General features: G+C 55.7%; 1 protein-coding gene across 1 annotated transcript; it reads right to left on the bottom strand.

Annotated features, from left to right (window-relative positions):
- Positions 1 to 112: 112 nt before the first annotated feature.
- HSPA12B (heat shock protein family A (Hsp70) member 12B) lies at positions 113 to 20,761 on the bottom strand. Its single transcript, XM_049869345.1, has 13 exons — positions 20,559 to 20,761; positions 15,069 to 15,128; positions 12,390 to 12,487; positions 11,215 to 11,339; positions 8,143 to 8,329; positions 7,641 to 7,745; positions 7,209 to 7,325; positions 5,191 to 5,365; positions 4,127 to 4,213; positions 3,616 to 3,720; positions 3,272 to 3,530; positions 2,682 to 2,785; positions 113 to 2,001 (listed from the first exon to the last, which is right to left on the bottom strand). The coding sequence occupies exons 2-13, from the start codon at positions 15,109 to 15,111 to the stop codon at positions 1,346 to 1,348; spliced, it is 2,061 nt and encodes a 686-aa protein (XP_049725302.1). The 5' UTR covers positions 15,112 to 15,128; positions 20,559 to 20,761; the 3' UTR covers positions 113 to 1,345.
- Between the last annotated feature and the right edge of the window lie 1,773 nt (positions 20,762 to 22,534).

The following is a 22,534-nucleotide window of genomic DNA, read 5'->3' as shown; positions in this document are numbered from 1 at the left end:
TTTAGACTCATAGTGACCCCATGTGACAGTAGAACTGTCCCATAGGGTTTTCTAGGCTGTAATCTTTATGGGAGCAGACTGTCAGGTCTTTCTCCTGCCAGTCCATTGGGTGGGTTCAAAACACCAACCTTTTAGTTAGCAGCAGCACTTAACAAGTGAACCACCAGGGTTCAGATGTCTTAGGGACTTACGGAGTTCTATTTGGGATGCCTGAGAGGGAAACTCTAGCACCCCCTTCTGGTCAGTTCCCAGCCCTGGGTACAGCTGAAAGTTTTCTCCCTTGTCTTTCTAGAACCCAGGCCCCTCTGCTACTCCACTATTGGGCTCCCTAGTCATGTGGTACCAGCAGACTGTTACTTGACCTTGAGCATAAATGCTTTATTGTCACCTTAGGGTTCTTGGGAAGGTGGGGCTGTTGCTCATGTCACAGCTGGAGGGAGGTACCAAACATTTCCTACTTGGCCCATGGGTGGGCAGAGAATGTCCTAATGCCACATTGAGTTGATGGAGGAGCTAGGACCAGCCCCCCAGTGCTCCTTCTGTCTTCCCTGTTTCCACCTGAACTGCCCTTTCATGTTTAGGGTGAGGTAGAAGTGGGTCATTCACAGGCTGGCCCTTGAAGCCTTACCATGAGTCATATGTCCTGAATGAAAGGCCCCCTAGCACACTCTCCTACATCCCCTCATAACTGTCTTCACCCTGATAATGTGTCCCTCCCCCCATTAGCCAGCTACTACTTCTACCATTAACAGCCCTACTTGGGCCAGTACCACCGCCAGGAAGGCCATACGACCCTTGTCCCTCTAGTGCCTGCTTTCCTTCACTTTCCTGTCCCGACACGGTTGCTCTGCGGGGCTTCCAGCGTGGGCTGGACTCCGGCCCTTGGTGTCCAGGTGAACAACCCCCTTCCTCCTGCTGCTCTCCCTTCATCCTACCTTGCTTGACCTTTCCCCCCAACCCCTCCACCCTCAGTTCAGGTCAGGGCTGGCCCAATCTTCCGGTATTTTCTGGCTTCGGGGGTTACACATTCCTGTAGGGCTAGGAGCACCGTCTTGGAAACCTCTAAGTAAGTCTCCTTTATCTGCCCCAGATTTCGTCCAGCTTTTCTGTCAGCAGACCAGGGTCCAACCTCAAAGCAATGTCTCTGGATGTGTCCCCACCCACCCTCCTGTGACCTCATCTCCCCCGGGCAGAGGGCGGGGAAAGGGGCGCTGATATCTGAACAAGCAGATTTAGCTGCCCCAGCCCGCTCCCCAGACCACGAGACCGATAGAGGGCGTTTGGCAGGCGGAGCTCAGGGTTGGCGGTGCCGCGCCCTGCGCCCCGCCCTGTGCCTAGCATGCCCTCAGTTGGAAAGAAAGTCGATGGCCGCGCGCACAGAGCGATTTGTGCTGACGTCGACGGCGGTGACCTTAATCTCGGTGTCGCCAAACTGCATGGCGGCGCGAATCTCGCGGCGGCCGGGGGACGCGCCGGCGGGGTCCGGGCCGCAGTTGGCGGGCTCCAGATCGAGGCTGAGCGCGCCGCACTTGCGCACTCCCGGGTCGGTGATGAAGCGCGCGTCCTCCGCGGCGCAGCAGTACAGGTTGATGAGTACGCGCCGCTGCCCTGGGCGTGCCGGGCAGTAGCTGCGCCGCACCTCCTCGCCTAGGGCCACGGACTGCTCGGCGGCCACGAAGCGCTCGAAGACGTCGGTGCACCAGCGGCGGCCGTCGCGAACCAGCAGCTTGTCGGGTGGGTGGCGCCCGGGCACAAAGCGGTTAAGCACGCCCACGCCGTAGGTGAGCGGCGAGCGGCGCACCCGCACCACGCCCGGCGCCTGCCCGAAGAGTACCGCACCCTTGAGGATGGTGAGGCTCACGTCGTGCGGGACCACGACGCGCAGGCCGCGGGCGCCCAGCGCCGCCTGCACCGCGTGCTGGAGCACGGCCGACTCGGCGAAGCCGCCCACCAGGAACAGCAGCTTCACGCCTTGCACCTCGGGCTGCGCCAGCAGCGCCTCTGCGGGACGGGGGACCGGGAGGAGAGAGAGAAAGGGAGGGACGAAGGAGGTAGAGGAGACGGGAGAAAGCGTTGAGGCCGCCACTTCACGGCCACTGACGCCCCCTATCGCCCCGCAGCCGTCCAGCTTCCCGGGGAATGGGAATGTACTCTCCAGGCAACTAGAAAGTAGCCATTTCAATTATAAAACCACAGCCCCGTTCTGGTGGACAAAATGAAGAGAAAACAATGAGAGCTTTCACTGGGGGCTCCTGGCAATCCTCCGGGGCGCTGCCTCTCCAACACACTCCGCCCCTTTGTTTCCCACCACAACGTGGAGGGCGTGGGTAAGGATATACATTTTCCCGTATGAAACGCCTACGGTGTGCAAGACATCGTGCTCACTCTCTAGATACTTCAGCTCACTTGATCTCTGTGATAACGTTTTGGGAACCCAATACGACCACCTTATTTTATAGGCAGGGAAACCGAGGTACCAGAGGTTCTTTAACTTGGCAAAACCACACATTATCCCTCCTAGCTCTTAGTCACTATGAGCAGGGTGTCCCCCAGGTATTCCAGATGATTCCGGGTGCCATCCCAGTCTATGTGTGGGGGGGCTTTCAGGTGCTGATGGGAATTACTTCCGAATCGGGATGTGTATGTGGGGGTGGATATGGGACCCGAGCTCAGGCACTCACCTATATGCTGGATGATCCCGCTGACCGTGGGCTGGAAGAGCTCGTTCATAGCCTCGCAGGACATCCGGAGCATCCCCTGTGGGGACCACTTCACCAAGTTCACGCTGTGGGCGGTGAAGGGGGCACCGGTCAGGGCCCAGCTGCCTGCCCCAGCTCGGGTCCAGGGTGCCTGCTCCGGCCTCCAGGCAGATGGCGCCTGGGCAATGGACTGCGCGTTATGTGTGAGGGGTGATCACCTGGACCCTGACCCTTACCCCACCTCACTCTCCCAGGGGCTTTGGCACTGGCTGGCACGGTGTGTGTTGAGATGTGTGCGAGCTGAGACCCCGGCCCTTTCTGGGGGCGGGGGGAAAGCCCGTGATCCTCCCTCCTGCCCCGGTTGGGGCTGCGGAATCCTGGGGTAGAGCCTGCCCCGCTGGGGTACTCACGTCCCTCCCCCTGCCGCCGGGGCTAGCAAGATTGGTTGGGGGAGAAGGAAGGGGCGGATGAAGCGGACTCCACCTCCCACTGGTGCCTATGACCCTCCCTTGGGGGGGGGGTGGCTTTGCCCATCCGCAAACCTTGCCAGAGCTTTCGGTCCCTGAGCCCACCTGCTCCTGCGCAGGGCCGTCTCCACATTGTGGCCTCGCTGCTTGCGGTAGAAGTCGATGAATGAGAAGGGCAGGGAGATGTTGAGGGCGCCGGCACGGTGCGGACCCGCTGTGCGTTTACGAGCCTCGAAGGCAATGGTTAAATCCACCCAGGCTGCCGGCCGTTCCCTTTTGAAGGTGGCGACGAAGTCCTCGCCAAAGATGCGGCCCAGTAGCTGCTCAAAGGCCAGGTCCACGCCCACAGCACCATAGGGTCCGCCTGGTGTGGGGCAAGGGACGGAGGGGGCGTCAGCGGGGCCGGGGTGGAGCGCGCTGGGTATCAAGGGCGCTGCCTGGCTACTCACCTGACGCCTTGTAGAGTTCCTTGAGGGTGCCGTGAGGCTGCTCCAGCTGGTGCACGGTCAGGTCCACGGTGCCTCCCCCGCAATCCGCCACCATGTAACGGTCTCCTGCGCGGCAACCGCGGGCACGTACCCGTGGATACCCGCCCCCTTGAGCCTCACCCGGCCTCCAACCCTGCCCCCGGCCCCCAAGCCCTGCCTGCGGGGGGGCGGGCGGAAGGTATTTCAGCCGCTTGAACCTCAGGTCACCGGGAGAGGGGTGCAGGATGTGGAGGGAAAACGGCTCCGGGGGCTCTGCAATTCCCTCCGAAAGTCCACGGAGAATCTCCCAGAGGAGTGGAGTTAGGGATGTGGCTGTGAGTGCGGTGGGGTGCAGGTGACTGTGGGGCTGCTAGGTTAAGTACAAGGGAAGGAGCAGAAAGGGACCGGCTTCGCGGATGCCCCCCCCACCCCATCAATGTATTATGGATTACCCCAGGAGCCGGGAACTATCTCCATCCCTCTCTCCACTCACCTGCTTGCAACTCTGCCCAGAGCTCTCCGACGCCAGACTCCACCAGGAACGTGCGGCTGTGGCGGGACCTTCGCAGCTGCTCTCGGGCTGGGGATCGGCAGGCAGCGGGAGAGTGAGATGAGGAAGGGGCACCCCAGCCACCGCGTTCAATCCACATCCATCCTCCAGGGCCCCCTGTGAGCAGCTGGAGCAACCAGTGCCCCTGAAACCCCTGCCCTACCACTGACTGAGAGACAGCAATGCAGAACCCCGAAGAGGACAGAGAAACCCACTGGGGTAACCTCAGGCGCTTGAACAATCAGCTGGAGCAGAGGAAGTCTTTCTGGACACAGCCTTTCCCAACCTTCAGGGCTCAGGTCAGGGCAAAATCAGGGTTAGGAGGGTTTGGAGGAGCCTAGCTGGGGAGGGGGCACAGGCCCAGGAAGGTCCCAGGGGAGCTCCCTGTCACAGGACATGGTATCTGGGAGGGTGGCTAAGGTTGAGCACAGCTGTCCTTGGCCTCAGCACCTGGACCTGAAAGCAGGAACCTGGGCCCCATATGTGTGTGGGGGGCGGGGGAGGGGAACAGAGGGGGACAGATGGTGCAGTGGCTGTTTGAGGAAATGAACTGAGAAGGGTTTCTGAAGATCTCTCCCTTCAGCTCAGAGTGGGTGCTTTGTCCATAGCAGAGCACCCCCCTCAGGGCAGACTCTGTCTCCCTCACAGCCTCACACTGTGCTCCCTCAGGGCTGGTCTGAGTCCTAGCCCCGATCGTGCTCCCCAAGAGCAAGGTGAAATCTCTGTCCTCAGATTGGGGTCCCTCAGGTCAGGGCTGTCCTCCCCCCAAGACCTGGCTTCCTGGGGATTTGTCTCTCCCTCAGACTGGGTTCCCTTGGGCAGAGCTTTGTCTCCCCCACTCAGACTAGACTCCCTCAGGGATGTTTCTACCCCCTAAGATTGGGCTCCCCCAGGGTAGGGGCCCCACCCCTTCATTGTGGACATGGCTGTGTTCCAGCCTTAGTGGTCCTCTGACCCTCCAAAGGTGACCACCTCCAAGCTAGGCAGTGCCCCTGGAGACAGCTCACCGTGCCGGAAGCTGGAGTCGATGGAGCGGCGCTCCCCCAGGCGCCCACTGCCCGGGGTCCGGCTGCTCAGGTCCACAAGCTGGTGCAGACGCAGTTTTCGGCAGTAGACAGAGGCGGCCTCGGGCTCCAGTGCAATAAGTAGCTGCTCTGCATTCTCTCGGGACACCAGGCCGGCCTGGGGATGGGTGGCAGACAGGGCTGGGCAGCGCCATGGGCTGTCACCCCTGAGATGGCACCCCAGGGTGGGGGTCCAGGGCCTGTCCAGCTCCTACCCTCTTCCTACCTCACCTCACCCAGGCTAGGCCTCCCAGGCCCTTCCATGCTGCACACATTTGGCATAGCCCCACACCCACACTGTGACCAAGGTGCGGCCTAGGAAGCCTCAGGATAGGCCCCAGGAGAGACCCTAGAGTTCGGACGAGAGCGCCTGGATCTGCCCCTCTGAGTTGCCCAAGGAGGCAGGGCTGCAGCAGGGTCCCCTTTACTGGTGCAGGGCTGGTCATGGTGGGGAGTATAATGGTTGCATGATCGGTCAGAGTTGTGGACCCCCTTTGGCTCACAAAACCCTCTTCCTCCACCAGGCTGGCATTGGACAGTGGCCACAGGCCTTCCCTCTCCCAGGAGAACTCTGTAGGAAGCCTGGTATAGAGGGAAGCAAACTCTAACGGTGGAAATCCAGAAAGCAAGACAGGCCAGGTTGGAGAAGAAGACCACTTGGAATCTGCTATATTATTTCCTCTACCAGGTCAGGAGATCGCTGTGGGGAGTACTAGATGGTTTTGTGGGATCCCCCAGATTCTGACCAGGTGGGGGATGGGTGTGGGTGGGTATCTAGACTTCCTGCTCAGGACCAGCCCTTCCTGAGCAGGCAGCAGGGAACAGTGTGGGAGGAAGCAGGTTGGGTGGATGGGCAGCGGGGCAGTGGGGTGGGGGCTGTTTGTTCTGACTGGGGACAATCTAGCTTTCATCCTGGTCCCCGTGGGCTCAGGGTTAGCTCCTTCCAGTGAAAAGCATAGGTACCTTGCCGACCTGGTTCATGGGGCATGTCTGGCCCACAGGTGTGTGTGTGTGGAGAAGGGGCATCCATAGCAGGCCTGAGCTCTCATTTGGAGGTCCTAGGGTCGGTCTGTCTCCTAAGGCCACAGGGGCAGGACCAAGCAATGAGTCTTGCTCTGAGAGCCCGTGTTCCTTCTCTGGCCTGGGGAGGGCAGAGCCTGGACCACCCCCAACCCCAGCCCACCCGTGTTCTGCAAACTTTGGGGCATTTCTTGTGGTAGGAAGACCAGCAAACGTTGGCCAGAATCACTTCCCTTCATAGTTTCACAGCCCTGTTTCCCCTGCCCAAGAACCTACAATGGGGAGTTCCCTGAAAATACTGGTGCTGGCTGAAGTGAATGTTCTTGGTGCCCTGCCCAGCTACTGTGAGCATTGTTGCTGCTGGCTCACAGCTGCCCCCTTTCTCTGCCCTCATCTGAATGGGAACCACATCTCTTGGAGAGGTTTCCCTCCCTCTCCTCCAGCAACCAACGACAGATTTTGATAGGGACCACAAAAAGCCAGCCCCCTTGCCCTACCATGGCCAACTCTGTGGTACAACTCTTGCTCCAGAGCTCCCCCATGGGATCAGGCTGAGGGTAGATTCCAACTGAGACCACATCCCTACTTAGCTCTTCCTTCTGGTTCATGGTCCTGCCCTGCTTCCCTCCCTCACCTTTCTCCTAGGAGCCCTTCTTCAATAGATTACGTGCACAAGAATTCCCAACTACTGCCGAAAGCTGCTCTGCTTCTAGGGACCCTGACTTACAACACTGGTTAGGCTGCGCTGTGCCAATCTGCTCTCTGTTTCTGCATGTCTACCCAGTCCTGGTGGCAACAACTCCCAAAATTCCCAGCAGGGGAAGTCTGGTGGTCTTTACACAGTGACTCTGTGGTCTCAAAGGTAGCAGAGGAGATGGGGGTACGGGTCATCTCTGGGGCCCTCCCGAGCAACGCTCTCTGCTTTGCCTGCATGTCCTCACCAGGTAGGCAGCCTCTCGCATGAACTGCTTGGCTGGCTGCTTCCAGATGGCGGGCACCGTCAACACCCAGCGCACAGTGTCTTTCTCTGGCATCAATGGGCACTGCTCCCTCAGCTCCTGGAGCAGGAGGAAGGAGTGAGGGGGGTGAGTGGCTGGGGGGGGGGGATCGGTCCTGTGTGGGAGCTGGGGGACTTCAGGAGGGACTCAGAATCCCTAACACCCTCCCACCCCTCCCCCCACACACCTGTATGGCCTGAGGCAGGCTCTACAGACAGAAGGGCAGAGGACTGGAGAAAAATGGGCTCTGCCAGTGGATATTGGTGGGGTGGACCGGGTGGGATGAGGGTGGCAGGGGGCGAGGGGAAAGGAAGGGAGTAGAGGGGCCTCAGGAGAGTCCCACCCCAGGCTGGCAGGTGTGGAAGTGCAGTGCACCTGAAGGGCATGCTCCTTGAAGAATCGCAGGGCATGGGCGAAAACCTCCAGGGCGGGCATTTTCTTTCCATTTACAGCCTCTAGCTGGGTCTTCAAGGTGAGATCCTGGCAGGCACACAGGGTGGCTCTGCGGGGTCCTTAGCTCTGTCCCCATTTCCTGAAGATCCTTCTCTTCAAATCACCCTATTTCCTTCCTAGTGCTTCCCTCCTCTATAGCACCAGCTCCCACTCTGGTCCCAATTTCACATAAACTCAGTTCTTACCCCCAGGCCTTCCTTAGACCCGCAGCTCTTCTAATGCCATCCTCACCTCTTAGCTCCGCCCTCGCCCCCGTCTCCTGTCTGAGCCCCGCCCACACGCTTCCTTCGTTTAGCCCCGCCCCCTCGCAGCCCCGCCTCCCCCTCCCCCTTTAGCTTTGCTCCACCCCCACTAGCCCCACCTCTCCCCCTCCTGGCCCCGCCTACCTGACTGGAGCCCTGCCCCGAACCGGAATGTGACTCACTGTGGCGCTGTGGATTTTCATCTTGAATTTTTCGAAGTAGAGCCAGTCCCGAGCTTCCTCGGGGTCCAGATCATGGTAGTAGTCGCGGGCTGTGTAGCCAAAGCTGTGAAAGGCGCCCTCTGGGGTTAGCAGCAGGCAGGTCGGGGTCTTTTGGTGGGCTACGCCCGGGTCTCCGCCCTCCCATTTCCTGCAGAGGTTCAGGGCGGCAGGTCAGCGCGATTAGCCTCAACCGTCTTCCCCCCTCCCGCTCCCGTCCTCTTCAGGAGGTAGGAGGGGGGCTAGCTTTGGGGCTAGCTGTGTGATCTTGGGCAGCTCACTCAGCCTCCCTGAGCCTCAGTCTTCCCATCTGTAAAATGGGAATAATAATGGTACTTAAGTCTTAGGTTTCTTGTGAAGAGTAAATGTAGGAACACGGTGCCTGGCACCCACTTATATCCCCATAAATGCCATCCATGGGATCTTCCCCATCCATGGGATCTTCTCCATCCATGGAGCCACAGGTCCCACCTGACACCCTCAGCTTCTACACTGTCCCATGAAGTACACCATCTGGCGTCGCCTGTCTGCACCCTCAGGAGCAAACCGTCATCTGCCTTCCCCAGTCCTGCCTCCTGATGTGCCTCTCGGGGCCCCTAGCTGGAGCTTTCTCCTTGCCAGCAGATTTGCCTCCTCCAGGCGATTTTCCACAGCCCAACTTCTTTAAAGCCTTTCATAACCAATTCTATCTGCACCTCTGGCAGGCCCCCCAAAGCCTACATGAAGTTCCGAACCTCCCCGTCTGCAGGCGCCATCCAGGCCTCTACCCAGAACTCCCTGCCCAGTTTGTTAGCCTAGCAAGTCTTTCTTCCCCTTCCTCCTTCTTCTCTGATGACCACCCTCTCCAGACCAAGCTCAAGGTCCAAGCTCACTGCAGCAGCCTTTTGAGGAAAGAGCAAGGAATATAGGCAGAAGGAACAGCATGTGTGAAAGAGCTGGGGGAAGGATCTGTAAGCTCGCTCAACATGCAGCAGGAGAAAACACAGGGATGCTAAGGTCAGATAAGGGAGAGCACTGGATGCCATAGCAGAAGTCTATCTGGGTGTATTTTAAGTTGGGAAATCAAGGGGCATGCCTTTAGAAAGGTTACTGGTCCCCATGTAGCAAGAGTAGAGGTGAGGGAGGATGGAGAAGGTAAACCAGAAACCACGGGGGAGGATGCTGCAACTGTTTAGATGAGAGAGAGGGTGGGGACTGAACTGAGGTAGGGGTGGTGGCCATGGAGAGAAGTGGATAGGTAGGTATTCCTTGGACCCAGCACAGGGCTGAGTACAAAGTAGTGCTCAGCCACCTGTGCTGAGAAGTGTGTGCCAGATGGAATGCCCTGTAGCTCCTACAAGGCTGTAAGTGGCCAGAGCCTTTGTGGCCACCTGTGTATGTAGAGCAAGCAAAGAAAAAGGAAGGGAAGCATAGGCTCGTGCGGCTTAAGTCATCCATCTCTCCATCTACCCTTCCATCCAGTCTCCCAGGCCCAGGGAAAACTCATTTACAACCCCCATTTTGGTCTGGGTTGGAAGATTTGGGGTCTTCTGCTACAGCTCCACCCAGTGGCTGGAGCCCCACCTAAGAGGCATTCAAAGGGTCAGGCCCCCTAAGGCAGTGTTCAAACAAAGCCTGGCAACATCAGAATGGATTTTTTAAACATGTCTTTCATAAAAACTATGTGACTTGTCAACTCAGTCCTCTGGACCTTCATTTACTTGCCTTTTATTTGAGATACACATTTTTAAATAACATTTTATTGTGTTTTCAGTGAAAGTTTACACAGCACTTTAGGTTCCCATTTGACAATGTCTACATAAATTGTTCAGTGATATTAATGATATTTTTCACAGTGTGTCAACATTCTCTTTACTTGCGTTCTGGTTGTTCTGTTTCCAGCACTCTAGTTTCCCTGTCCCCTTATGTTCTCATCTTTGCTTTAGAGTGATTGTTGACCTTTTGGTCTCATATAGATGCTTTTTTTTTTTTTTTTTACTGGAACACTGTACTCATGGGTAATATCCTTTATTTTGTGTGCAAATCTGTTACTTTGCTAAAAGGTGACCTCAGGGGATAGTTTCGGTTCAAGGTTTAAAGAGTATCTCAGGGCGATAGTCTCAGGGAGTCCTCTAGTCTGGACTTTTCAAGAATTTGAGTTCTGTTTCGCATTTTTCTCCCATTCTATCAGGGTCCATCTGTTGTGGACTTGTTCAGAACAGTGGGTAGTGGTAGCTGGGCACTATCTAGTTCTCCTGGTCTCAGGGTAGATGAGGCCATGGCTTGTGTAGGCTATTAGCCCTGTAAACTAGTTTCTTCTCAGAGACTTTGGTTTCCTTCTTTTCTTTTGCTTTGAACGAGTAGAGACCAATAGTTATATCTTAGAAGGCTGTTCGCAAGCTTTTAAGACCCCAGATGGTACTCACCTCACTAGGATGTAGAACACGAACTTTGTGGTGCCAACTGACTGAGTTGTCCCATGAGACTAAGGTCCTAAGCCTTCAAACCTAGAAAACCATTCTTAAAAGGTGTTTGGTTTTTGTCTGAGAAGTCATTTGAGATCCACCTCTAGGAATCTATCCTGTGGAAATCTTAGCACCAATTTTCAAAGAAGGGTATTCACCACGGCACTTTTGGTAACAGTAAAAAATGAGAGGGAACTAACAGCAGGGGTATACTATGCACCTGTTAAAGTGGTAGCTCTGTAGTACTGACACGGAACATCTACAGACTCATACTGAAAGTTTAAAATAAAGCAAATTGTATGATATCCCACTTTTATTTAAAACATATATACATGTATGTGTATGGTTCGTATAAGCCCAGAAAAAGATTTGTGTATTTTACTGTATGTTTATTATATCTCAATAAAATGTTTAAAATTAAAAACAAAGCCTGACATTTCCTGCAGAGGGCAGGGAGCTGCTCCAAATGAGGCAAGGATCTCTGGACTTGGGGTACAAGGGGCTCTCAGAAGACCTCATGTCTCCTCAGTGACAGTGTTTCTGGGACCAGACCACCCTTTCCCCTCCAGTCTCCCAGCCAAGCCCCCCTCACCTCATCATGTGGATGGCTTCAGGGTCACTGGCAAAGCTGAAGGCATAGCCACTGGATGTGGTGCCAAAGTCAATGGCCACCACCACGGAGAAGAGGGCCTGCTGTGGGGCTCGGGCCTCGGGCTTCTGCAAGGGACCTGGAGTCAGCAAGCAGCCAGCAGGGCCGGGCTGACTGCCCTTGGCAGCCCCGCCTCTCTGCTGACTGGGCCCAGCCCAGCCCTGGCCCACACCCACCTACCCACCTGCTGGGCTCCCTCCGCTCCCTGGCTCCAGGCTGAGCCCTGGAGATGCCAAATGCTTAGAAAGCCCCAAGGGCTCTCAGCCCTCTGCAGTTTCTGGCTCATGCTGCTACTTTCCTGCCTCCACTTCTCTGCTCACACTCTGTCTAGCTCCTGCCTGGACTGCCTTCAGACTACCCCCATCTCCACCATCTTCCAGCCTACCACCAGTCTGGGCCTAGCTGGGAGCAGCTTTGCTCCTCCAGGCAGCTTTATAGCTCATGGACCCATGTAGATTTCACTCCCTTGCTCTTGTGGCCATAGTGACACAAACAAGCTCTGGACAATTCTGTGGTAGAGAGGAGATGCTCCGTGCCCATGGGTAGAGTAGCCCCTGCCTTCTCCCAGGCCAGGCTTGGGCTCCCTGAGAACAGACAGTCCCCGAGCTGGATCACCAGGGGGATGTTATCCAGAATGGGGTGACTGGAGGAGCTCGAGGGAGTTGTGTCCTGGATACCTCTAGCTAGTAGTTCCCAAACTATTTTTTAGCAATGTTGTCACCCCCCTCCCTGCGATTAAGATGGGGCTATGGTTGACAGGAGCGGGGTGGGGGGTATTCTGGGAGTCCTAGTGCTCTGGGGATCTAGAAACATCTCATGCTCAGAGGTACACACCTGCCCCAGCCAGGCTGACTACAATGGCCCCAGGCGTCATCTGGGGGTGACCTCAGTAGAATTGCAACCCCTACAGTCTAAGGTCATCCGAGGCCACCCCTGTTGTAGGGACCATGGCTGGAGTATGCAGGAGCAGGAGACATGGTGTCCCCCACCCCAGCCCCTCCTTCTTCCCAGCTCAGGCTTTGCCAGGGCTCTGCCAGGCACCAGGCCTTGCTCTCTGTAGGCACAACCCCGTTCTGCAACCCCAGGCCACCCACCACCCAATCCTTGTGAAGGCTTACTGGAGACTGTGATGGTGTGAGGGGGGCAATGCCACAGCTTTCCTGGGTCCTCGGGGAGCCAGGCGGGCTGGGCACCGGAGACCGCTCTGGGCTGGAGCCTAAAGAGAAAAGAGGGCAGGTCACCCTGGCACCATCAGAGCAGGGGGCAGGTGGCCCTGTCCCAGCCCTGGCACTGGGAAGTTCTCCATCAGTCCCTGCTAGGCCAAGGCAAGGGGTGCCTTGCTGGGGGAAAGACTAAAGAGGGAGGGTAGAAAGGACATGATGGGGGATGAGGGTAGGACCCTAGACCTGGGCTTGAGTCTTGGCCCTATAAGCGTGCTGACAACTCTGCTGGGCAGTTTTTGGGGGAATTGGAGGCCTTACCAGGGAAGTGCCTGGTTGGCTGTGGGTTTCATAAATGGGGTTGGGGCCTGTTATCAGTTAGAGGCAGCCCATTTCTGGAAGGTGACTGAAGCTTCACTTGGGGGCCTCACTGTCTCCTCCCAGCACCCCTCAGACACACAGGGTGGAGGGAGAGAGACAGAGAAGCACTGTGATGGGGGAGCATGAGTTCAGAGATGTAAGGGCAGGAGAGATGGGGAGGGTGAGCTCCTGGGTGTGGGGGTGGGCGTGGTGGAGGGTGGAGAAGCTGGAAAAGGTGGGAGAACCACAGGCCCAACTGGGTGAGGGGTGGGGCTCCTGGGCCAGAGATGGGGCTGCTCCCCGCCCCTCTAAAGTCCGGCCACATGGTTCCAATCAGGACTTGAGGGAGCCACCCGCTTCTCTCACTTCTTGCAAAGGCCACAGTCAAGTCCAGCTGGCTGCTTGGGGAGGATGGTGAGAGGGAGGGCAGCACCTCCCCTACCCCAGCCCTGAGCTGGGGGATGTCCACAAGGCTGGGAAGTCTGATGCCGCTGCCCCCACAAACATACTCCTGGAGCCAGGGCTGGATTACCCAATAAGCAAAGTACGCACGGCCTTACTTGTGCGTACTTACTAATCTGTAGTGAACGATTTCACCTGTTTTTCACCACATCAACCCCATGTGAAATCGTTCACTACAGATTAGTAAGGGAACACAAGTAAGCCTGTGCGTACCTTGCTTAATGTAAACTGTGGTGCATATCTCACTTACTGGTTCATCTGCCCTGCCTCCAGCCAGCATTGGCTCAGCTTCCTGCCCTGCTGAGACCATCCTGCAGGCCTAGGACATCAAGCAGCCTCTGGAAGGCAGCTCCAGGCCTGGCTTGGAGGACCCGGCAGGTCAAGGGACAGGAGGCTGGCTGGACATCCCCCAGATGTGGGCTGGTGGCCGGTCACTATCCTACTGAGCTTGGCTACGGCTCCTGCAAGGGACTCTGGGGCTGTGCGGTGGTCTGTGGAGGGCCTGGGAGGCTGGCCTGGAGGCTGGCCAGGGAGGCTGAGTGGGGTCTGGCACAAAGGTCTGTGGACAAATCAAGCAGGCTGTCTGGCTCTAGGCTGAGTCAGGGCCTGTACTGTCTCAGCCACAGCTGTGCCTTGTGGTCCTAGACAGGTCCCAGCCCTTGCTGGCCCTGGGCCTAGACAGGTTCCAGCCCTTGCTGGCCTTGGGGTGCCCTGGGGACACACATCAGGGGCCAGGCACAAGGGGGACTCTGGGAAGAGCCTGGACAGGGCTGGAGTCTGTCTAGAAGTGCCAGAGGGGCAGGAACATGGTGGTCACATTCTGAGGGCGCCCTTTCCTCAGGCAGCCGACACAGGCTCGGGCCCTACCACCAGCTTTAGCTTGAGGGGCCAAGTTGCTGTGGTTTGAGCCTGGGAAAGGAGGCAGGAAGGAAGGGCCCAGCCCACCAGGTCTTTTGTGAATCGACTTCCTGAGGAGTGTCCCTCCTGCCTCCCACTGCTGCACAGAACCCAGAGCCTATTCCCAGGCCAGGCACGGGCAGAGGTGCATGCGCCCACACAGAATTCTTTGCACACAGACACACCTGCAGATATACACACTCTCACACAGGGCTCTGTGCACAGGGACCTACCTGCAGGAAGACAGACAAACAGATAGATACACACACTCACACAAGGTTCTGTGCACCGGACCCTGCACAAAACACACCCACCCACACACACAGTCCTGTGCACGCAAACCCTCTCTGCACGCACATTCATACAGACACTCTTACGTACAGAGAGTCTTGTGAACACAGACCTGCCTTGAGCACGTACACACACACACATTCACATACCCAGTCCTGTGCACAGACGCTCCCTGCACACACGTGCATACATACATACATGCACACACACACACACACGGGGGTCCTGTGAACACAAACCTGCCCTGTGCTTACATACACATATACACACACGCTCACATACACAGTCCCGTGCACACAGACTGCAGACACACTCACTCATACACACTTTGGCTAACACAGACCCACCTTGTGCACACACACACAGTTCTGTGCACACACACACAGTTCTGTGCACACAGACTGCAGACGCACTCATTCATATACACACAGGTGGTAACACAGACCAGCCCTGCGTGCACACATGCATACACAATCCTGTGGACACAGAACCTATCTGCACGCACACACTCACAGAATGACTCTCAGGACCTCTACTGGGAGAGGCCTATGGGGACAGACTGGGGTTGGGTGTCAGTGTCAGGTGGGTGAGTGGGGGTGGTGGGTCGGAGTGGTAAGGGGGTCTTACCAATGTATAGCCCCTGCAGGCTGGTCTCCGGGACAGCCAGCATCCTTGCAGGCCCTGTGGCTGTGAACAGGAACCAACAAACAGAAGGTATTTATTTGTTTCTTGTACCCTCACTGAATGTTTATTTATTTTGTTTATTTACTTCTGGATGGAGTCCTTAGAAGCAAATCCCAGACACCATGTTGCTTCACCTGTAAATTCTTCAAATGACCTCCAACGGACAAAGACTTTAAAAAAACACATTACCACAACAGCACTATCACGTCTAACAGTTAACAGGAACTCCTTCATGTCATTGAACGCTCAGCCCCCTCAGAGAGACACAGTCTGCTGGCGGAGGCCAATCGTAACCAGATACCTGTAAGAGTGAATTTAAGATCACAAACGATGTTGAGAGTCATGCAGGTGGGGGAGGAAGGGCACAGTGGGATGCAAGGGGGGCAGAGGCGAGCCTGGCCCGAGGTATGGCTGCAGGAAAGGGTGGGCTGGGCGCAACCCTGCAGGCAGACCCTTGGGACCCTATATGAAGGGTCATAGCAAATCTTAAAAGCGTCTAAGTGGCAGAGTGGCAATAGGGGCATGACTAAATTTGCACAGGGAGAGGACTGCAGAGGAGCAATATGGAAACAGGGGGCCCAGTCGGGCCACCGCAGTCATCAATGCACAGTGAACAGAAATGCTGCCCCGATCCTGGGCTTATTTTTGGAAGTAGGTCATCAGGCCTTTCTTCCTAGTCTGTCTTAGTCTGGAAGCTCTGCTGAAATCTGTTCAGTATCATAGCAACACCCAGGTCTCCCCGACAGATGGGTGGTGGCTGTATAAGAGCTACATGGAACGTGAGATTTCTACCATGGAACCGCCACTGCCTCAGAGACATTTAAGAGATAGAAGTTACAATCAACAGGGCTGATGGAAGATGGCTGGATTTGGTATGGGGGGTGTCATGGATTGAATTGTGTTTCCCCAAAATATGTGTCAACTTGGCTAGGCCATGACTCCCAGTATTGTGTGATGGTCCACCATTTTGTTATCTGATGTGATTTTTCTATCCTATCTCTACGATGTTAATGAGATGGGATTAGTGGCAGTTATGTCAATGAGGCAGGACTCAATCTACAAAATCAGGTTGTGTCTGAAGTCAATCTCTTTGAGATATAATAGAGAGAAGCAAGCAGAGAGACGTGGGGACCTCATACCACAAAGAAAGAAGCACTGGGAGCGTAGTGCATCCTTTGGACCTGGGGTCCTTGCATTGAGAAGCTCCTCGACCAGGGGGAGATTGATGACAAGGTCCTTCCCCCAGAGCCCACAGGGAGAAAAAGCCTTCTCTTGGAGCTGGCACTCTGAATGTGGACTTCTAGCCTACTAGACTGTGAGAGAATAAACTTCTGCTTGTTGAAGCCATCCACTCGTGGTATTTCTGTTATAGCAGCACTAGATAACTAAGACAGGGGGTTAGGAAGAAGAGGGTGTCAAAGGTGACATTGTCTAGTTCAAGCTACAAGACGGATGGTGAGATGGAAAACACTGGAGAAGGGGCAGGTTGGCAGGGGGAAGGAGCAGTTCTGGGTGTAGCTTTGACACTGCTAAGAGAACATACCAAGTAGCCAGATGACATATGGTCTGGAGGTCATGGACAAATCTGAGTTGCAAGGTTGGTTTCTTTTTATCATGGTAGGTTGAGAGAGAAAAGTGGGGGGAGGAAAGAGAGCAAAACCTATGCATAAAGGCTAAATAGAGGAAGATGGATTGGCCAACGAGATTAAGATGCCTCCTGAGGCTTTGTGAAGTTCAACATAAGAAAATGGTGTGAAGCTAGATGTCTTTGACAAGTCAAGTTAGATAAGACTGGAGGCACCTGTTGTTTTACTGGCCCAAAGTAGGCGTTGCTGTGGAATGGTGGAGATGGGATGGCAGGTAGGTGAGGAGTGAGCAGGAGGTGAGAGAATGGAGCTTGCACTTCTGAGTAGCTTGGCTGAGATCAGGTGCAGATGTAAGGGCAGTAGATGGGGGGAGGTAAAGCTTGAGGGAAGTGAGGAAGGGTTTATATTTTATTTTCTAAGATGGGAAGAACTTGAACTTGTGTCTGTGAAGTTCTGGGAACCAGGCTATAGGCAGCATCCCCCTAAGCCGTCAACAGCTTTGTTATCTTAGTGTGGTCTCAGGATCAGTGTGGTCTCAGGGTTGGTGTGGTCTCAGGATCAGTGTGGTCTCAGGGTCAGTGTGGTCTCAGGATCAGTGTGGTCTCAGGATCGGTAGCGTCAGTATCATCTGGGAGCTTGTTAGAAATGATATATCCCGGATCTGAATCAGAATTTGTATACTAACAAGATTCCTGGTTGATCCAGGTGTATACATTAAAATTGGAGAAGTGCTGTTCAGCTGTAGACGTTGGGCCAATCTTCAGATCACTGATGCTATTGATTTCAGCTGTGGGCCTGGCTGCCCCCTGAGCAGAGGTGTGGGCTGCCCACTCCCTCTATGTAGCCAGTAGCCTGATCAGAGAGTTTTGCAAACAGAACATAGACAGAGAGAAAGCTGGGCACAGTTTACACAAACCCAGACCCATGGTGAACAGACACCCAGGCTCCCACACACTCTTGTATGTTCAGGATGCCCCTGCCTGATCAGCACCATGGAAGTTTCCAGACACATGCAGTCCTGTTGTCATTGGAGATACACAGTTGGATGCCCAGAAATAAGAATCCTGGCTAAGATGGCGCCTCATTGTGGGGACTCATACAGCATTTGGGTGATGCTGAGAAGAGGGAAAGCCAATAGAGGGGGTAGGGATGGACCTCAGGAGCCAGAGAACAGGAACCCAAAGGCTTACAAGAGCTAAATTCTGTGCATGTCTTCTCAATTCTGTATTCAGTGACATCACATTGTTAGCTTGAAATTGCCGTGGTGGGAGTATTTACACCACAGAAATTGGCAAACGCTACAAATCACTCTGTTCTCCCTTCTGAGGTGTTGATTGCAAAACATGTATCAGCATACCACTGGACTGAGGCGACCAGGGAGGAGCTGGCAGCCCTGTTTGTATGTTGTTTTAATTCTTTAGCAAACGCTTGAGAATTTCTTTGTGCCAGGCTCTGTGCTAGCTAGGGAAAATACTTTGCTGAATGGACGAGTGGGTTTACTGGACCAAGGCTATTGTACATGGATGAGAAACAGTCTAGAAGCCTGAGAAAAAAAGACTTTGGAGTTGTCACTCTGAGCTGGATTTCATGTCCAAACCGTGTGCCATATCTGGCCATGTGATACACTGAATGCCCCTACACTGGGGTCTCAGAGATGGCAAAGTCCTGTTATGGCATCTAGCTTGAGTGCATCATGTCATCTCTGTGTGCGTCTGTGCCCTTTCCTATAAAATGGATCACAATCACACGTGGGCTTATGAGGACTAACAAGCCCAGGAATGGAAGATGGGTGATAAAGACAAGGAGTTGGACAGATGTGAGCTGCGTTCTTTCCCTTCATGGTATGACTCTTGAATCATTTCTTGTTGGAAGTTTTTGGTCTTATTGAGACTTTTATTCTGGTTATCCTGAGTTCTTTAGGGAGGGAGGTAGGAAGGACCTGAATCAGTTTGTGTTAAAGAAGGAGGATCTTGCTGGTACGTTGATAGGTGGAGGCGGAAGGGGGTGGCAGTCACATGAATATGCCCACATGCCCCCCATGTCCTTGGGATGCCCCCCACCAACATACACACACCCACAGATGTTCAAGGACAATGCCGACCTTGGGGCTCGGGACATCAACCCGCAAAAGCTAGGTCTGGGCAGAATCCAGGAATGGAAATAGGGGTAGGGGAGAGGCAGACCCCGACCCTGGTAGTTCACTTAATTTAGGACTGGTGATGCTTACGGGTTTGAGAGAATTGGCTGGAAAGGTTTCATTTACACAAAAATTAACTCAGTTTCCTGGCTACGAGCACATGCCAAACACTGACCTCAGCTTGACCCACATCCTTCCCATAGACAGACCCCACTAATCCTGCCCATGAACTGACCCCTAACACTGCTCACGGGCTGACCCCAAACTGCCCATGGGCGGATCCTTAATCCTTGACCTCATTACTGACCTCTAATCTTCAGCTTCCCCTGATCCCTGGCCCTGACTTTCACTCAATAGGCATGACCTATTGGTCATAGGGGGCTAGGACAGAGTGTGGCTGAGTCAGGACTCACAACCAGAGACCCCCATCTCAGAGTGCTCCTCAGGCTCACAAAGGCCTAGGACTTTTTTGCCTGGTGGAGAGACTCCTTTGAGGATTTCTTTCTAGGGTGAGGGCATTTAGGCTGAATATTTATGCCCTCCCAGACCACTGGGGATAGGTGGTGTTGCTGGGCTTCAGACCTTCACATATGCCCATGAGGACAGACAGCCCACCCAGAAATGCACCCCCCGACCCCGCAGGCTTCCTTTCCTGTGGGTTCCTGCCTCTCCCATCCACCATACTCCACTCAGCATCCTGCTAGCCCCTCAATGGAACAGGACTCCATCAGCAGGCAAAGTGAGGCCTCGAGCATTTCTCCCCAAGCTGCAGATTGGGCCAACCAGGGCCCAAGGGACAGATCAGCAGCAGCACCTAAGGGCTGCCTCTCTCTCTCTCTGTCTCTCTCTCTCGGCATTCTCAAGGAGAGGGGACCCCCAGGAGGGAGGCTGAAGTGGGGAGGCTGCCTCTTCCTGTGCTAGGCCAGTGGGTGACAGAAATGGCCTCTTGTGGCCCCTCCCTGTCCTCAACTTTCCTTTCCATACATCCTGCCCCACCCCCTTGCGTCCTCATCAAGGGAATAGTCAGTTCATAAACAACCTCTGTCCAGCAGCCCCTCCCATCCTTGCCTACCAGGCCCCCTTACCTCCCTCATGTCCTGTGGCTCCAGTGCTGGGTTTGCTCTCACCAGGGGTCCAGATTTTAGAGCTCCCTCCCTTCTCTCTCTCACAGGCAAGGCTGCTTACAGAGACCTGCTCCACAGCCAACACTGTGCCCCACCTAGACACCCAAACTGGCCCCACAGAAAGACATAAGAGGTCCAGGCACCTGGCCAGTCCACAGCCTCGAGACCCTGGCCCCGCTCTTGCACTTCCCACACCACAGGGGGCTCCTGAGGCCCCCCACAACTCCCAGGTCTCCACCTCAGGCCTAGGCACCGTGCCCTCCACAAACTGGCTCCCTGGAGCTGGCCCCAGCCCACTCCAGCTCTAATGTCAGCACCCCAGGGTACGGGAGACTCTCCAGTCCCTGACCTTCCGCGGAACGCGCGTGGGGTCCCAAAGCCCGGATGGGAGCCAGGGTCCCCGCCTTTCCCTGCCTTCCCCAGCCTGTAGTCTCGCTGGAGAGCAGGCCTTGCAGATCTGACCCCATCCGCCCCCCTTGGAATCAGAAAGGCTTTGGTAGGGTCTCACTGACGCCCCGAGAGGCAACCCCCAACCTCTCTCCTCCCTGGTACCCACAGGGAGGAGATCCACAGCCCCAGAACTCACCTCCGCTCTCACGACAGCTCGCCTCTGTCCAGCCGCCTGGATCCCGGGCCGCAGCCCTCGACGTGCGCTCAGTCCCGCGGCCCCCGGGCCCCGCGTCGCCGCCGCCCCTTCCCCAGTCCGGATGGCCGCCCGGCTACGCCGCCGGGTCGGCCTGCGCTCCTGGCCCAGATGTGCGAGGCTGGGGCGGGGCCTGCCTGCGCCGAGGGCCCCAGCCCGCCTGTCCTGCGCCCCGCCCTGCGCCCCCGCTGCGCCTCCCGGACGGCGGCGCCTCCCCCGCCCCGCGAGCAGCCCGGGATGGGGGTGGGGGAGGCAGGGTGAGGAGGAGAGGTGGAGGGAAGGAAAAGGAATTCCAGACCCCTCGGCGGCCTCCTGCGGCCCAGCTGCGGAAGGGTTCCCCCTCCCCGCCCCAGCAGGCCCACCTAGGGGCTCGGCCTAGGGCGGCCCATCTGCTAGGGCATAGCCTGGGGAGGGAGGGCCTGCTGGCCCAGACCCCTCACAGTCCCCGGCCCAGACCCTCCCCCTCTCAGCCCCCTGCCCCTGCAGTTTCCCTGGCCGGGTCTTAAATGGTCAGACAGAATCCACAGAATTGGTGACGTTTGGTCAACGAGGGAAGGGTTCTCACAGGCTGGGGTCCCTCTCTTTGCAAGGGGCTCACTCCGAACACATTCAGCCTCTGTAGAAGGGGCACCCAGCCTCCTTCCTGTCCTAATCCGGACCTTCTTGGGGATCCAGGGATGTAGTCTCCAAGCAGGAGGTTTGTGGGCTTGGAGATGAGGGACCCCACCCCCACCCAGCCCCAGTTCATCTAGGCTCCTCATGGAGCTTCTTAAGGCATCTGACCTCCCCCCCTCCTGTTCTAGCAGGGCCTAGGCCCCCATCTGCTGTCTGGGCAGAGTTGTTGCCCCCCCTCTGTCCACTGTGCCCCCACAGAGGCTCAGGCTGGAGGTGGAAGGCAAGGATTTTTTTCTCAGTCTGAATCTCTGTGCTGGGAAGGCCAGCCACCTGTCTACTCCCTACCCCCATCAGACAAGGCCTCACAGTTCTCTGAACAGCACATTTGCCCTTGGAACTTTTGCAAGGACCAGTTTCCCTCCCTAGAATGCTCTCTGTCCTCCTCTGTGCCAATCCAAAAGGCTCTCCAGCTAAGGTGCCACCCCCCCCCCATTGTCAGGGCCACTGCCCCAGAGGGCTCCTGCAGTGAGATGTGGGGGTGGGGGACACTGCAGCAGACAATGCTCTGTGCAGGTACCCAGCTGGGAAGCCAGCAAGATATCCAATCCGCAGTCTCCTCTAGGCTGGCTGCAGGTGTGTGTCTGTCTTAGTCATCTAGTGCTGCTATAACAAATACCACAAGTGGATGGCTTTAACAAAGAGAAATTTATTTCTTCACAGTAAAGTAGGCCGAAAGTCCAAATTCAGGGTGTCGGCTCCAGGGGCAGGCTTTCTCTCTGTGTCGGTCTTCTCATTAATCTTCCCCTGGACTAGGAGCTTCTCTGCCCAGGGACCGGGGGTCTAAAGGATGCGTTCTGTTCCCGGCACTACTTTCTTAGTGGTATGAGGTCCTTCAACTCTCTGCTTGTTTTCTTTTCCTTTTATCTCTTGTGAGATAAAAGGTAGTGCAGGCCACACCCCAGGGAAACTCCCTTTACGTTGGATCAGAGAGGTGACCTGAGCAGGGTGTTACGTCCCACCCTGATCCTCTTTAATCACAGGCAGAGATTATGGTTTATAACACATAGGAAAATCACAAAATGGGGGACAACCACACGGTACTGGGAATGATAGCCTAACCAAGTTGACACATATTTTGAGGAGGGGGACACAGTTTAGTCCCTTACAATGACCCTGTGAGTGTGTGCATCTGTTAGTCTGTCATCTCTGTGGGGTTTTTCGTTTTGTTGACTGTAAATATGACCCTGTCAATGGAGCCCTGGTAAAGCAGTGGTTAAGCACTCAGCTGCTAACTCAGAGGTCAG

Source organism: Elephas maximus, chromosome 25 (assembly GCF_024166365.1).
Source record: "Elephas maximus indicus isolate mEleMax1 chromosome 25, mEleMax1 primary haplotype, whole genome shotgun sequence".
Taxonomy (NCBI): Eukaryota; Metazoa; Chordata; class Mammalia; order Proboscidea; family Elephantidae; genus Elephas; species Elephas maximus.
This window is presented reverse-complemented; position numbering and strand designations above follow the sequence as displayed.